Here is a 17,674-nt window from a genome sequence, read left to right as displayed (position 1 = left end):
TCTCATCTTCTAGAAACTTTCCTTCAAACAGTTATTTTCTAGCTGTTCTCCATGTAGTAATTGGCCCTTTTAAGAGCAAAGACAGCTTGTAAGAAAAATACCAGAGGATTCCTAAGGAGCACAAGAGGTCAAGACCTCAAATCTGTGCTTATTTGGAAAGATTTCACTAGCACGTACCACCACTGTAGCCCCTGCAATAGTAATTCAAAAAGAAGAGCACCACCTACCAAATCATCAATTTCTACTGTGGCTGGGTTTTTTAAATTTCTCCAGAGAATAAAATTGGGTTTTCTTTAATGCCTTCAATATGTTGTATATCTTAAATGTTTCACAAAAGAGGCCTGAGGGACACTTGTAAGTATGTGGATTATGAATGTAAATGTGGCTACTATTCTTTGCTTAGCATACATGCTGGGATACTAAAGGGGGGGCAAAACCCAGCAACATGCTTTCCCCTTAGTCAGTAAATCAAGGTCTTCAACCTTTCATGATCCACCCAACTTCGAAAAAAGTTCTATCCCCAACTGCCTACTTCAATGAAGGGAAGAGGGTATGAACTCCAAAGTCATGGGGTCTTCATGGAGAATGCCCTACCAACAGCTCCTCTGTTGATCTCAAGTATAGAAGTATCACACGAAGAGAGGTGGCATCTCAAGTAGAAAGGTCCCAGGCCATTTAGGGTTTGAGAAGTCAAACTACTTGAAAGCCAAGAGGCAGCCAGTGCATGTCCCAGAAAACAGATGTAATGTACTCACAGAGCTATTTTATTTAACAAGTCAGCTGCTGCATTCTGCTCTAGTTTCATCTTCCAAATGGATTTAAGGTAAAGCCTCATGCCAAGCTCATTGTGGTAGTCTGATCGAGAGATGACAAATCACTCCAGCCAGGTCTGAATCTATGAGGAAATGTTGCAATCTCTAGGCCAAACACACATGGGAAGGAACACACCTGGTTGCTTCTGATTCTATGAAAACAGCTGGAGTTTAGCCATCTTCCCCCCAACCTTCAGCGCTAAAGGTTCCAGTATTTGGGAGGGTTCAAGCGTCATTAGAGTCAAATAGTGGGGGTGGATGTAACCTCCACTAACTCCTCAAGATGCTTTCCCCTGCCTAGCATAATCATTTGGATTTTATCAGGACTGCTATAGGCTGTTAAAAGCCAAGACAGATATATGCTGGGAACTGAAATGAGTAATGTGATTGATTTCCACAGTTAAGTGTGCCTCATTTCTGGGTCCAGCGAATGTGATGAAAGGTAGCTGTACTATGTGCATCTTCCTTGTCAGATTCAAAAGCTTGGTGACACCTAAAATTACCAAACAGCAATGTAAATTAGCTGAATGAGTTTGAGACAAATTGAGGATGCTTCATAGAGTGGTAGAAAAGCAAAGTGTGTTGAGGTTAAAACCTAGTACTACTAACTAGCACGAAGCACTGGCTCCCTGGGCCAACCACTTTTTTCCTTTCTAGCACCTCTCAACCTAGTTTTTCCTCTCCTGTGGTGGGGTGGTCCTTCATATAACTCTTGAAATCCTCCATATACAAACAAATATATACATGTTAATCCCAGCTTTACTTCCCCATTGTTGTAGTGATTACCTTCTCTCCAGCTGAGAAGAGGAGAGTTCCCTTCCTAACTTGGTTAAAGTTGGTTATTTTTGAGCAACGCAACATACTTTTCCCTCTTTCAACTCAAACTTTTATCAAGAACTTCAAATCTATAATGTTAAATCTGTTTTTTGTTTTACATTTTGGTTCATACTAGCCATGTGTAAAACTATTTTAATGTGTTCCTGGACACAGATAGAAGAGTCTTTGCCTCTCTTGGGACTTGCAGAAATCAGGGGCTCTTTGGAGACACTAGATGGCAACATTGTTCTAGGGATTGGATAACTGGGAGGTTTGTGAGCTTGGATGGATAGCCATTGCTGAGGAGTACTTGTGGCACCTTATACTCCTTTTCTTTTTGCGAATACAGACTAACACGGCTGCTACTCTGAAACCAACCATTGCAGAGTTATCTTGGTTTTATACTGGAGATCTCTTTGGGTTGAGCTAATTCCAAGAGCTCTTAGATCATTGCTCTAAAAATGTAAGAAGCAGATCCAACCCATTAGTCTTGCCAGTTACACCCACAGGAACCTCACTTTTAGGGGAGGGGTTTCTGAAGAGCTGCTGTTATTACAGTCATCTTTCTACCTGAACTGCCATAATTTCATTCTGCATTTTAATATGATCTCTCTCTGAACTTACCCTGATATGAAAAGGGGAACCTTAAGGTGATGCTCAATTCCATCAAAACAAAGGAGCTCAGAAGAAAGAAAAAAAGTGTTTGCTCAGGCATACATTGTTGCAGGTGCTTTGACATACCATGCATTTGCACTCACCCCACACAATTCCTTTCGAGTACTCTTTATTGGCATTAAAGTTATACCAATATTACCACACTGTAAAAGGCAACAAAAAAAAAAGTCCATCCATACACATTACAAAAATAGGTGGTTGACCTTTATGTGTGGCAGTTTTAAGATGGAATTGTATGGTTTCCAAGGAAACAATGCATGTAAGAGTAGACACTGGCTGAAAAAGAGATATGGGTCATATTTTGACTAAAAATGAATACATCTTCACTCAATCTTGGGTAATTTTTTCATTAAAATAATGAAAACTATGCCCCATTGCCATGGCAACCACCTAAGGGGGGGCGGGTACACCATGCTTCATGTGAGAACATATGATTCTACAGGCATTAAAGTCATTATTTTTCAACTTCTTAGATCACAGTACTTTATACAACTACCTACAAATTGATTTTATGTATTTTTCCTCTGTTTGCTTTAGATTTGACTGCTATGCAGCTGTGGTTCCTGAATGAACAATGGAATCTGATTTAGAAGTTCCCAGAAAGGCTCCATGAACAGAGCAAAGGTCTAAAAACATGAGTGATATGTGATGTAGATGCTCTTTTCACAGAACTGACCAAACCAAGAGACCTGGAATCATGGACCAATCTTTTAAGACAGGGGTTCTCAAACTGGGGGTCGGGGCCCCTCAGGGAGTCGTGAGGTTACCACCTTGGGAGTTGCGAGCTGTCAGCCTCCACCCCAAACCCCACTGTGCCTCCAGCATTTATAATGGTGTTAAATATATAAATTAAAAACACTTTTTATAAGGGGGGGGGGTCACACTCAGAGGCTTGCTATGTGAAAGGGGTCACCAGTACAAACGTTTGAGAACTACTGTTTTAAGAGCCATAGAGATCCAAAAATGTGCTACCATTATGCAATATAAAGACACCAATGAAGTACCTAACATATTTCACCATCTGTGACAGGGTGTACAAATGCCACACTGAGCAACAAGGGCTTAAGGGCTCATTTTGGGCTCAGCCAGCCCCGCCTCTCACACCTGCAGCAAATGCTCCATGTGCTAGAGGAATTAAAAGTCAGTGAATTATCTCAGTTGGGGAGCAGTGCTGAAGGTGAGCAGAGAGAAACCTAAAGGCTCTGACACAGCTGCCCAAAGGGGCCCACCATGAGGGAAGAGACAAACAAAGAGGGAAGTATCCTGTGGCCCTGGACAGCGGTGACTCCCTCTTGCTTTCTTTGGATTTTCCCACCAGGCAAAGACCTTGGACTGAGGTGACCCCAGGGGGAGAGATGAGAGGAAGAGGCCAAGGGAGAACAGCCTTAAGTAGTCTTGGTTGCCAGGTTACTGGTAGCTCAAAGGGCCTTGGGTCAGAGCCTGGGGGAGTGTGAGGGCCCAGGCTCCCCTCCCCACAACATCCTTGGCAGTCCAGGGTTGTGGCCATGACCACTAGGCCACGCTTCCCAACCAGACCCTGCGTGGAGACCATTATACCATCTCAATTGTAGAAAGATCACACTCACACACGAAAACTTTGCAACAGCTTGAAAAAACAAGTAGAACCTTGCAACTATAGTGAAGAAATTGGCCATGAATTGTACAAATCAATAAGGGGAATGGGCTCATCATCCACCAGAGTGTATAGAAAAAGTCTATATATTCTGTAACAAAGTATCCACGTATGTGAAAGGGACCAAGTTCGAAGAGCCACTGTGTCTAGCAGTAGATCTCAGGTCAGACAGGAATGTGTGGAAAAGAGCAAAATAGAAGGACAGAAAGATATTGACTGTTACATCAAGAGAGCTGGTAGCAGCAGAGGCACACTGTCGCAATCTTGTTATAGAGCCTACACAAGACCAACAGAAAAGCACCGGTGTCGTTAAGATGATGATGATAGCATATACTCTATGAAAGAAAAAGCAGTATATGATAGGTTATGCAGTTATATCCATGCTGATTTATTTTCAAAGCCTTGTTTTGTATCAATGGTGAATCTCACACAGAAATTTGTGACCAATATGAGCTATCTTGATATTAAAAAATATCAGGCCACAAACAAAGAGACCCATTCAGAGAAAATTAGAAGCAGACTTCAGGAACAGCCTGGAGATTATATCAGATAATCACAAACTTGTGGTGATACCAAACAACCTGTCTAAGGAAATATTAGATTCTCCCTGACTAAGAATGAATTCAGCTCAGAGGCCACTTTTCTCAGAAGAGCCTGATCAGGTCTTGAAGCCATGTACCATGATCAGATGACTGGATTTGAAGAAATCCAACACTGAACAACTATAGCCTCCACCACCAGAGAGGCCTGATGATGATTACACCCTAACGCCAAAATCTCACAGACTTCCTCAAGATGTTGTTAGCAGGGGACACAAACGAAACTATATCATCCTCACAAATTCAAAGATTCATAAAGTCCTTTTCACAAGATTTTATATATGCATTAGTGTAGGTGTGCTGAAACTTGCCAAGCATATCTTATTACCATGGGCAGTGAAATCCCTTGTGAGGGGTTGGGTCACAGATACCCGCTTGGGACGGTCACCTGATGTGCTGAGACTACCTCTGAGCCTGTTTTCCCTGCCAGCTTGGGACTTCAGAACCCTGTCTTGTTGAGTCAGACATGCCAGTCTGCTCTGACACAGACCCAGGGTCTGAACCATGGGCCCCAAAGCTGCAGACTTAACTGAAAACAGCTTAAGAAGTGCTCCTGTCTCTAGCACCCAGACACCCAACTAAATCCATTTTACTCTGTATAAAGCTTATACAGGGTAAACTCAAATTGTCTGCCCTCCATGACACTGATAGAGAGATATGCACAGCTGTTTGCCCCCCCCAAGCATTACTTACTTACTCTGGGTCAATTAATAAGCAAAAGTGATTTTATTAAGTATAAAAAGTTGGATTTAAGTGGTTCCAACTAATAACAGACAGAACAAAATAAGTTACCAAGCAAAATGAAACAAAACACGCAAGTCTAAGCCTAATACATTTAAGAAACTGAATGCAAGTAAATCTCACCCTCAGAGATGTTCCAATAAGCTTCTTTCACAGACTAGACTCCTTTCTAGTTTGGGCCCAATTCTTTCCCCGGTATAGTCCTTGTTCCAGCTCAGGTGGTAGCTAAGGGATTTCTCATGACTGCAGCCCCCTTTGTTCTGTTCCACCCCCTTTTATAGCTTTGGCATGAGGTGGGAATCCTTTGTCTCTCTGGGTCCCCACCGATCCTTCTAAATGGAAAAGCACCAGGTTTAAGATGGATTCCAGAACCAGGTGACATGGTCACATGTCCTATGAGACCCCAAGCCTTCCTAATTCCTGGCCTGACTCACAGGAAGGCTTGCAAGTAAACAGAGCCATTTACAACCAATTGTCCTAGTTGATGGGCGCCATCTAGATTCCAAACCACCATTAATGGCCCACACTTTGCATAATTACAATAGGACCTCAGAGTTATATTTCATATTTCTACTTTCAGATACAAGAATGATACATATACAAATAGGATGACCACACTCAGATTATAAGTTTTGTAATGATACCTTACAAGAGACATTTTGCATGAAGCATATTCCAGTTACATTATATTCACACTTATTAACATATTTTCATAAATCATATAGATTGCAATGTCACACCCTCCTCCTGAATTTACTGCCAGAGACTTGGCAGTCCATGGCAGAGGCAATATACCTAAAATTCCTCTTTCGGCTCCCCTCTGGGGAAGACACTCCAGTGTCCCCCAAAAGGGAAGGGGACCCTGATCCAGCTCACAGCTACGACAGACCCTTCACTGGCCAGCAAAATCCCGCCCCCCCTTTCACTTAGGTTGGGCTTGCTTCCAGCTATAGAGTCCTTGGGGGCTGTTCCCACTTCAGCAGTCACCAGGACTCCAACTTCCACCTTCAGGATACATGTCTCTGTGCACCTCTTCCACTTCATTACAGCCAGTTCATGCTTTTGGGTTTCAATTTGTGCTTGTCTGTGGGTCTCAATTTCTTTGTCTTTTAAGTCCAGGGTTTGCTGGTGGGCAACCTTATTTTTTTTCCAGGGCAGCCTTTTGTGCTTTAATTTTAGCCTGTTTCTGGGCCTCAAGTTCTTTGTTTTTTAAGTCCAGGGCTTGCCGGCTCTCTCTTTCCTTCTTAGCAATTTGTAACCTGTGCAGTTTTAGCTTCTTCTGAGCTTTACTCTGACCTATTTTGCTGATTTTCCTGCCTTTATTTCCCTTACCTGCAATAAGCAAACAAAAAATAACCAGTAACCACTTTGTCTGTTCTCCAGCGACCACACTCAAAACTCACTTAAAATCACTACCAGTGTCTCAAAGCAATCAGCTGCGCACAGAGTCTGCTGACTACGCCATTGTGAGGTGTTCGGTCACAGAAACTCCCTCAAGACTGTCACTAGATGTACTGAGAACAAATCCCCCTGCCAGAGAACGCTTCCCTCCACTCCCGTCTTGCTGATTAAGACACTCCAGTCAGCTTCAGCACAGACTCAGAGGTTGGGCCATGTCCCCTTGCAGTTCACTGAAATGGAGATCCACTTAGCTTAGGGGCTTCATAGTTAGCTAACAGAGACTTTCCCAGCTCCCAGTATTCAGTCTTTCTGGGAGCCTAAACCGCAAATAAATCCATTGTACTCTGTATAAAGCTTATACAGAGTAAACTCATAAATTGTCCGCCCTCTTTAACACTGATAGAGAGATATGCACAGCTGTTTGCTCCCCCAGGTATTAATTACTTACTCTGGGTTAACTAATAAGCAAAAAGTGATTTTATTAAGTATAAAAAGTAGGATTTAAGTGGTTCCAAGTAATAACAGACAGAACAAAGTAAGTTACCAAGCAAAATGAAACAAAACATGCAAGTCTAAGCCTAATACATTAAGAAACTGATTGCAGATAAAATCTCACACCAGAAATGTTCCAATAAGCTTCTTCCACAGACTGGACTCTTTCCTACTCTGGGTCCAGCAATCACTCACACCCCTGTAGTTACTGTCCTTTGTTCCAGTTTCTTTCAGGCATCTCTTTAGGGTGGATAGGCCATCTCTTGAACCAGCTGAAGGCAAAATGCAGGGGCTTCCAGGGCCTTTATTATTCTCTCTCTTGTGGGCGGAAACCCCTTTGTTCATCTGTGCAAAGTCACAGCAACAAGATGGAGTTTGTAGCCACCTGGGCAAGTCACATGTCTATGAATGATTCAGCTTTTTGCAGGCTGAAGCCATTGTTTACATGTTAGTGTGAACGTTCCCAGGAAAGCTCAGATGTGGATTGGCGTCTCCCGAAGTCCATTGTCAGTTAAAAGAAAAGGAGTACTTGTGGCACCTTAGAGACTAATTGGTTAGTCTCTAAGGTGCCACAAGTACTCCTTTTCTTTTTGCGAATACAGACTAACACGGCTGTTCCTCTGAAAATTGTCAGTTAAGTGTTTCTTGATTGGGCACTTACCGAGAATAGTCCTTTCTCAAGAAGGTGATCAAATGCTTCACTGAGGCTACTTAGAATCAAACAAACACATTGATACAAGTACGTAGCCAATATTCATAACTTCAAATAAAAAAATGATACACACAGACAGCATAATCATAACCAGCAAACTACAACCTTTTCACAGACACCCTACTTGCCTTCCTCTGCACAAGACCCGGTGCAACCATAGGACCCTGGTTGCAACAATGATTTATATGGTCACAGATCATGTAAATAACATCACATCCCTCACAGGCAACATGGAGTTGATTAAGATACTCAGCCAACAGGTATATCATACAGTCAGTGGAATGAAATGAAATGGACACAGGCTCCTGTCTACAGAAGCTGATTAATGAGGATGAGTCAGGTGTGGCAATACCACCCATCATTCTGCCCTTCCTCCCCACACCTTTGGCATATGATAACATCAACAGACTTGGGGAGATATTCAGTGCAGGAACATCACTGAATAATTGGTACTGCAGTGCAGCCTCAGATATCAACAGTTAGAGAACCCAAATCTGAGAACCCAAGAAGCCTCCACGTGCAGAGAAAGTAAATTGATTTTTTTCCAGTATTTGTATTATTGTGGGCTTGATAGGTCACTTGCCAATGTAGTGATGGCAGAATATACAATAACATTAGTAGCATGGAAAAAGCTTCAAAAACATGGACAGAAACATTTCTATTACATTATGTAGTATTTAGATGTCAGGAGTGGTTTAATTATCATTTTGTAGATTTAGATTTGAAATTAATGTCTTTAACCGGATACCAAAATGCATCCGTTTGATTATATTTTATTCAACACGTTCATTAGCAACCAAAGTGTTTCCTTTCACTGAAGTCCTTATACAACAAACATCTGCATATTAGGAATACTTTCAAAAACTGACGGCAAAGCAAAAACAACCACCAGGCTCAGTTCTACTAAACTACTCTGGAAGAAAGTCCACCGTAACTTTCCACCGTCTGTTGAGACCGAGCTGTTCCCAATACAGGAAGAGATTTTGCCCGTCCAGATGTTGCCAACGGACTATTTTTTCGGTTTAGCTCAGATTACACCAGGCGTGTGCCAGCGGCTCAGCCAGGCCACAGCGGGGACCGCGCGGCCCCTCCAGCCTCCTCAGGCAGAACGCGGATTGTACTAGTCTTGGGGGGAGGGGGAGGGAGAGGTTCTTCAGCATTTATCGAATGGGGAAACGCAACGATTGGGTTCGCCCAACTCGAGGGAGGTGGTTGGAGAGGACGTCACACAGAAAGAGAACGAGAGCCCCGTGTCCAATCAGCACGCGCGCTAGCCCAGCCGGACGAAAGGTTCTAGAATCCAATCAGGAAACGCGGAGCTGCTTGTGTCACAGACAGATATAGGTCTCCTGGCCCAATCAGGGGGTGCTCAACCTGATAGCGCTGACGTCGAAAGGGGCGGGAGTGGAGAGAGTGCGCGCGCGCGTCGCGCGGCTTTCCGTTACCCCTGGCGCGCGCGCGTGTAGCAAGCGTGAAGGGTCGCGCGCGGGGGAAGCGAAGTCGCGAGACCGAGAGCAGCGCGAAGCAGTTTCCCGCTTTGCCCTTCGGCCCGAACCGCGAACGCGAGGCGGAGGCGCCATCGTAGCCCCCACCGGCCGCGGAGAGAGGCTCCGCCCGGACCCGTAAGAGGGAGCGAGCGCAGCATCGGGCCCGAAGCGCTGTAGGCCGCTGTCGGCGGAGCTCACACAGACTCCGCCGGCTCGGCCGGGCCTCGCGCGCTCAGGATGTCGGCGCAGGCCCAGATGCGCGCCATGCTGGACCAACTCATGGGCACGTCCCGGGACGGTAAGTGCCACCCGGCCGGGGGGCGGGGCTGCTGCCCCCTGCGGTCACAGCCAGGGGCAACGGTTGGGAACAGCAAGCGAGCTAGGCTGGTAGCGATGATTGGCAGGACGAACGCCAGCTCCCCCGGCCGCTCGGGGCGGGGCTAAGGGGTTAAAGGTCATCGGCGGCGCACAGGGCCGGTCGGAGGCGGTTACGCGCTGTGTGAGGGGCGCGGGCGGGCGGGGCTGGCCCTATTGCGGGCCCCTAGCGGCTGTGGCGAGCTCTTCCCGCAGCTCGCCGGGTCTCGGCGGCGCTTCCGCCGCCGCAAGAACCGGGCTGCGAGTCTGTAACGAAACCCCCATTGCCCGCGGCCCCGCGCGCCCCAGCTCGAGCCCCACAGCCGCGGGCTCTCCGGTCAGGGGGTGGAAAAATCCATCCTTCCCCTTGCTGGTCGGCGCAGGCCTGTCCTCCGAGCCGGCAGAGTCCGCGACCAGCCAGGGCTCGGGGAGCAGGCCGCCCTCCGAGCCGGCCCGCGCGCCCGGCAGAGGACACCCCCCCGTCCCCCCAAGTCACAGATAAACCCTTGTAAAGCCTTCCTCGTAGCTCGTTGTTCTGAGACAGGGCAGTTTGCTTTGTTCGGACAGGAGAAATCAGCCTTTCAAATCGTCAGGTGCAGAGCCATGGTGGGAGGTGAAATAGTCTGTCCGAGGGAAGTCTGACCCAAACCATCATTTCAATCAACAGGCGGGAATGATGATCACTTTTGAAAGTGAGAATCAAGTTAATAAAATTTACTCCAGCGGGGCTGAGGCATCGCCATTAGAGTTGTTCAGAAAGTAGGTAAAAGGGAAGATTAATGTATGCAGGCTGATTCTACAGGCGATAGACTAGACCATAGAAGGACCTTTCCAGAGATACCGTTTGACATTCTTGCTATTCAGTTTTCCTTTTATTAAAAGAAATTATTAATAACAAGCTGTCAGAATATAGCACTGTCATTGAGACATAGATTAGATATTTTAAATGTTATATGCAATACTGTTGAGAATGTATCAGACAGAGCATGAGCTTGACCTTCAGGCTACATTGGCAAATCTTACCTGTTTTCCCAGACTCTTTCTGGCAAGGGTATATTGAATAAGATTGAGAAATGATTGCATAGGGGCTCAGCTTTTAAGAATTTCTCATGAATGCTGTTTGGGGGGAAAAAAAATGGAAAGTGGATTGGTAGTAGAGCATGCCATAATTTAAAAAAAACAGTTCAAGTTCTGTGGTGGTGACTAGAGTGAAACTCTGCTCTGGAGGTTTGGAAAATTAAGTCATTTAATACAACTATATCAAGACTTACAAATGAAGATGCTTTAAATATAGACAACTAAATAAGTGGTCTTATTTTCAGAGATGCTGAAGTTAATGAAAGCTGCAGATGTAGGTGCCTAACTTTAGGTACCTAAATTTGAAAATGTTGCCCTTTTTATTGTTCCTTTTGAACCTTATAGATTTATTTTGACTGCCACATTCAGACAGAAAATAAGGTGTAAATTTGTAATTGTGAGTAATTAATCACTGGAACAGTTTACCAAGGCTCCTGGTGGGGATTTTCCATCAGTGATTTTTTTTTTTTAATCAAGATTGGATGTTTTTGTGAATGATCTGCTCTAGGAATTATTTCAGGGAGGTTCTATGACTTGTGTTATACAGGAGTCAAATGTAATGATCACAGTGATCCCTTCTGGCTTCAGAATCTGTGAATCTATGCCTCAGTAACTTGCAGATCAGATTTTCTCAGTTTACAAGTAAATGGGTGATTTTTTTGATGTAACTGCCCGTCCTGCAAACTCAATTTTGGTTCTGAAAATTCAGTAACAAAAATCTTGCAATTGAAACTTAGGAACCATTGTTGAAATGCTGAATACTTATAAGAGATAACAGTAAACGCGAATAACTAGGGCTTGAAAAATATATCAGACTCCGATTGGCTCAAATTTAGATACAGAAGATAAAGATGAGGTATTGAATAATTGCAGTGTTGCCTCTCCTCCTGAGCTTTCCCAACGGTCAGCAGCATAAAATTGATGTGGTCATTGACAGTTTCATTGAAGTTCACGGGGTTATGAGTAGCAGCAGTGAAAATGAACACAGCGTTGCTGCTGCTTAGCAAACTATGACCAGCTGCAGAAGTACTGGAACTATATGTAGATTTGTGCAGATGGTATGTTCCATCATTTACATTGGGTTCATATATGGAAGTGTATTTGCAACATTAAGGACTAGAAACTTCCCTATTTAAAAAATGGAAGCTTAGAACATAAGAATTGCCATACTGGGTCAGACCAAAGGTTCATCTAGCCCAGTATTCTGTCTTCTGACAGTGGCCAATGCCAGATGTCCCCGAGGGAATGAACAGAACAGTAATCATTGAGGGATCCATCCACTGTTGTCCATTCCCAGTTTCTAGCAAACTGAGGCTAGGGACACCATCCCTTAGATTAAGTAGTCCTAATTTAGAGAGAAGGCAGAGGTTATATGTCTGTAATATATATAACCTACTGGGGGAAGATGAGGGTATATCAAGCATATCTCTTAGCATAGTAAATTAAGGAAATATATTTTTGCATAGTATTAAGTAAAACAGTCTCTTCCTGAATTTAGTGGTATGTGTGTTATGGCAACTTTGAAAATTCTGTTTCTTATTTTCTTTTTTTAGCGCTGGAAATATGTATCACTGTTTTGTAACATATCCGTTAATTTACTTGCATGCCTTTTTTTCCTTTGCATATGCTGTTTTTAATCTAAAAACTGTAATTGGGATGAGAGGATCAGCATCCAGTTCTAACTCAAGTACTTCAAAACTTGCTAGTAAAAGGGAGAGTGGGAGAGGGGCCCTCAAGTTGATAACACTTAGCCCTGAGCTTATTAAATTAACTTTTTTTTGTACATTCGATAGACACATTTTCTTTTAAATTCTTTTAACAAGAATTAGTGTCAAACTCCTACTACTGTTAGATAGTAACTTTGTCCTGACAGTAAGCCCTATTTGCTATTTTTAAACTGAAATATATTTGAAAATAAAGACCTTTAACTAAAATTGGCAGTGACCATGTATGCTCAGTGTCAAGATGTTAAGACTAGTTTTCATTTTGCTTTACTACTGCTTACTAACAGAACTCTAGTATTTACTTAGTAGGCAGTAACATTTTATTTAAATGTTAAATAGTTCAATATTAAGACAAGGTAGAAACTTGTCTTCCAATCTCTTATTGATCTGTCATTACCATCCCACAGAACATGTTTGTTGAAATTACTTAATTTAGTACTTACAGGAAGTACATATTTAAGTTTTTAATTATTTTCAGCATTTTACGTATGTGATTGTGACCATGTAAACACTCTGTATAAAGTATCGAGCAAATGGAGTCCGACTTCTTTCTAAGGTGAAGTGACGTAGCAAGTTGTAGTCATATAGTTCAGGATATGGCATTTATCTTGTATGCAAATAACCTGACAGATGCTGTAAAGTCAAAGTTGAGTAGTCTGTTGATGAGGTTTATATGAGGAAAATCAGGGATTAAAAAAAATTAAGTTATATAGAAGAAACTATTAAAATGAGTTGACTAGAGTAATCTTTACAGCTGTATAGGTTACTTGTGTAGTTTTAGATCACGAGCATTTATAAGAACTGGAATCTAAGTGGAAGCAGAGTACACACTAAATGTGGAATTGTCTGTTAATGGAAAACAAAACCTTCTCTAAACATAACGTGTTAGGATTTAACCACCTCATCATGAGACTCTCAGGACTTCTTAAATCCATTTAGTCCATATATACATGATTGGTGGGGTGGAGAACAGGCCAGCACTTCTATGTATGCCATCCTGTTTAGTTTATCCACTGCCTTTGGAGCCTTCAGTTCAATTCCTTAACTGTGGTCCGCAAAGGACCTCTCCAGTCATTGCTCCAGCTCTTTCCCCTGACTCCTGGAAACACACAAAATATAATTTCATAGTGAAGTCTTCGGCTTCCACTCTGGTCCAAGTCTCTTAAATTTTGCCTTTTGCACCAGCTGTTTCAACTCTTCAATCAATGCTTACCCGTGGTCTTTGCCTATTTGTCTATTTGCACTTCAAAACCTCTGAAGCAGCTTTGCACGTGTCTCATATTTTAGGCACCTGTTGTTTAGTTTCAGTGCCAGTGGTTTTCTTGGAATTGGGAACCTGTCTTTAGCACCCTGGTGCTGGCATTTGTGATGCATCTGCAGTGCTCTTCTGCATCATTTGAACCTAATATCTCTTGGAGGTGTATTTTGTTTTTTTTCTGAAGGACATAGGGAGCCAGGAAGACCACTCACAACCTTCAAACCACATCCTTGCAACAGGACTATTAATGACAAATGAGCATATTTGTTACATTGTCTGCGCATAGAGTCAACCACAATGTTAAGGAGTGCCAGATATATTGGCAGATGTCACCTTGGGCTCTAAGAAAACATGAAGAATGTCTCAAATGCATCCTCCCGGCAACTCCAGAAATTCATGTACATCTGACATGAGTCTGCGCCAGAATGCTTCAAAGGATAAATCTTCAAGGCAGAAGCCTCAGTTGGCCGAGACATCTGAGTCATTTGACTTTGTGTCTGTGCCAGTCCTTTTGGCTCAAATGTAGCACTTCTGTGGTCAGCTCAGTGAAGCAGCCTAGTCATTGAAGTGTCCCACGCCATCACCTTGGAATACAAGTGCCCTAACAAGTCTTGTCTCTGTCATACACTGGAAGTCTCAGCTTTTAAAGTCAGTGATACTGAGCTCCAGTCAACTCATGAAGTATTAGAAGAAAATCAATAGCTCTCTGACACATTGCTGACAAAATCTCAGATTCCAGACTTCAGTCAAGAAGCCTCAAACTCCATCTGTGTTCATGTTCTTGAGATGGAGTTAGTGATTCAGTGATCCATTATATGATTGGATTTGACATCCAATACAGAATGGACAGCAAGCTCTTCGGCCTCAATCACCTCTGATCCAAGACACACATTCTCACTAAATCATTCATTGAACTCCAATATGCAGATGAGTGGGCCCTGTGTGCCCACTCAGAAGACTATCTTAAAAAAATCTGAGGCCTAAAACCAACTCGGCCTCACATGCAACGCCAAAATAAAAGTACTCCTTCAACAGGCTCTGCATCACCAGGATCCTGCTCCCATAATTCAGATCAATGAAGAGACCCAGGAGAATGTCAAGCACTCACTCCCTTTACCTTGGTAGCTGTCTGTCACAGAAAGCTTTGACATTGACAAGGAAATTCAACACTGCCTTTCATGCTCTAGTACAGCTTTCAGATGCTTGAGAAAATGTGTCTTCAAAGATCAAGAATCAAACCAAGCTTCTCGTGTTCCAGGCTTTTTTTATCCCAGCTCTCTTGTATGGTGCTGAAACCTTAGCCATGTAAAGTGGACGCCTCAAGGTTCTTGAACGATACCATCAATGGTGCCTCCGCAAGATCTTCTGAATCAAGTCGGATGACTGACACATCTAGGTCCGTGTTCTGTCCCAAGCCAAAACTTCCAGCATTGAAGCTTTGACCTCCAGCATTGAGGCTTTGATCATCCATCACCAACTCCATTGGCTTCAAATGCCAGAAAATCAACTCCCAAAGCAGCTAATGTTCTCACAACTGAGCCGTGGCCAACAGACGAGGGCTGGGCAAAGAAAGTTTTTCAAAGACACCTTCAAAGCTAACATGAAGAAGTGCAGTATTGACATAAACTCAAGGGCTTGGGTTTCCCAGGACTGACCAAAGTGGAAAAGGACCTTGTGGCAACGACCCCAGTATTTTGAAATCTAACTGAGAACAGGAAATGGAGAAACAAGAAAGGAGGAAAGAATCCACTGCAGCCCAACTCAGCAGTCCAGATCTACCCTTTCCGTTGGGAAATGTCTGCCCCAGTTGTGACAAGATCTGTGGATCCTGGATTGGTCTCATTAGCCATTTGCAGATCCGCTAGTGATAACTGGCAATCCATTTTATGGAAGACAGTCATTTTCAGACTCGAAGAGCTCGCCAATGGCATGTTTGCCAAACCAGCGAGATCACTGCAGATCCTCTGTGAGGCTACCATGAGGTCTCTAGTACCAGCTTCAAACCATTTCTTTATCCCTGTGTTGGGAACAATCAGAGTTCTCAGTGTAGGTGGGTATATTTTGTATTGTGGCTTGTTCTCTCAATGCACAAAAGTTCCAGCTTTGACACTATAGGTTCAGGTATCTCTTGCACTTGGGGCTACAAGAAAATTGGTGCTTTCCAAGGCAGTTTCATGGTCACCTTGAACCACATGCATTCTGAGAGTTGTTTAATGGAGCTACAAGTTCAGGTTTTCAGAAAAAACTAGCCTGACGGCTTCTCTGTCCCTACCCCACTGAGAATATGTTCATGCACCTTGTCAGGAAGAGATGCTGGAAGAAATCTAGTACTTCCTCACAGAGCCTGTGAGCCCATGTTCTTAGTTGCTACTGTGAACAGAGTGGTCAAATAAGTACCTAGATACACAGTTGTGGCCGTTGCTTTGTAGTACCCATGGTGCATCTCCACATGTGACAACCTCAGTGGACCCTGAAATCCCAGAGAAAACAAGTGTCATAGGGGGTCTCTAACATTGTATACAGGTAACTGCCAAGTCCATGCAAACCATCCTGGGGAAGCCCTTCTCCATATATTTGATGATTAAAATGTTCTTGTAAATTTTCCTTGAGAGGGACTAAAGTCCTTGCAAACTCCAGCAACTTTGGAAATGTTTTGTTTAGAATTGATTCAGTAATTTTTATGAAGACCATGTCAAAGTGGCTGGATCTGTTTTGTGTTGCTGTGACGTGGCTGGTGTGAACTAGATAGTCATGTCAAACCTCACTGAATCCAAGGCAAGTTTGTCTCCTCTGCCTCTCTGATACTTGGCTCACAGACATCTTCATCGTTCTTTCTCCACATGTTTGCAAAACATTACTCCTTAAATTCAGCTATCAAGAGGGAATTATGTTTTGGTTTCTTTGCACTACAGAATTTGTTTACAGAGTAGGGAATAGCAAACTCTTCTGTCCTGAAAAGTTTGTTTCATCTTAGGATATCCTGTATCTGAGTTGGCTTATCTTGAGGTTTTTATACTTTTTTTTTTAATGCTGTCTGTGTTTTGTTTGATGGTAGAAGGTATTTAACCCCTCCCTTATGTGTTTAATTTTGTTTTTATAAACCTGCCTGGTAACATTATTAGTTTTGGACTTAGTGTTGTGTGTTGCAGCCTTGCTCTCTTTTGGGACATCCCATGTACTTTTTACTCTCCAGGAATGAGAATCTTGTTGGATGGTATCTTTAGAGAAGAAATCATTCCTGACATGCAATTCTTTTCTGAAGCTGTAATTCCAACAGGATTCTTCTCACCTGCCCACTGCTCCCTCAGAGTTTGGAGGGTTTTTTATTGAAGTGATCTTTGTTTTTTGCAGCTTAATTTTATTTCACTTCTTGATGCAGATTTTTAACATCAGGTGGCTTGTTTCTTTTGGGACGTTTACCTCCTTCATAATTGGGAACTGATGGGAAGGTTCCCAGGGCAGTGATCCATGCTCAGTGACTGGCATCCATCTGCCATTGGGGGAGTGAGCTGCTGACTTGTGCTCAGCCCCGCTGCTGCTGCCCTTTAAATAAACAAACCTAAAAAATGTTCAAGAAATTATCTCTGTCAGTCTCAGGCTGCAGAGTTGAGACCTAGGATTTAAGATCCTGTTGGAACAACATCTCTATAAAAATAAATTGGTAGCTTCTTGCCTCTTGGGACAGGCTTGGGAATAATGTTCCTTCTTGATACGTTGCATGTTCAGAAGTAAATTTTAAGTGAACTGTTCGTGACTGTGGCGTATAGCTGTCAATTTTATATTCTCAGGGAGCAGTGTAAAGTATGAGGGATACTGTACTTAGAATATATTATTCCTATTAATATATTATGGTAAAGACAGCGTGGTAGGTATTAAACAGATGTCAACTTTTA

The 17,674-nt window shown here is 43.1% G+C and overlaps 1 protein-coding gene and 1 long non-coding RNA gene across 3 annotated transcripts in view; one reads left to right on the top strand and one right to left on the bottom strand.

The window, feature by feature from the left end:
• Nucleotides 1–5,242: 5,242 nt before the first annotated feature.
• On the bottom strand, nucleotides 5,243–9,297 carry LOC142070541 (uncharacterized). Its single transcript, XR_012666394.1, has 2 exons — nucleotides 7,296–9,297; nucleotides 5,243–6,608 (listed from the first exon to the last, which is right to left on the bottom strand). It is a non-coding gene; the product is annotated as an uncharacterized LOC142070541 (long non-coding RNA).
• An 81-nt stretch (nucleotides 9,298–9,378) lies between these two features.
• Nucleotides 9,379–17,674, top strand: part of LUC7L2 (LUC7 like 2, pre-mRNA splicing factor) — a 58,701-nt gene continuing 50,405 nt past the window's right edge. The window contains exon 1 of one of the 2 annotated variants that reach the window (XM_048835319.2): nucleotides 9,379–9,666. In XM_048835319.2, the coding sequence (XP_048691276.1) occupies nucleotides 9,606–9,666 (61 nt within the window). In that variant the 5' untranslated portion in view covers nucleotides 9,379–9,605. The remainder of the gene's footprint in view (nucleotides 9,667–17,674) is intronic. The other variant, XM_048835323.2, reaches the window with a different exon arrangement.

The sequence above is a fragment of the Caretta caretta genome, chromosome 1, assembly GCF_965140235.1.
Source record: "Caretta caretta isolate rCarCar2 chromosome 1, rCarCar1.hap1, whole genome shotgun sequence".
Classification (NCBI taxonomy): domain Eukaryota; kingdom Metazoa; phylum Chordata; order Testudines; family Cheloniidae; genus Caretta; species Caretta caretta.
Note: the sequence above shows the minus strand (reverse complement) of the source record. Positions and strands in the feature narration are given on the sequence as shown.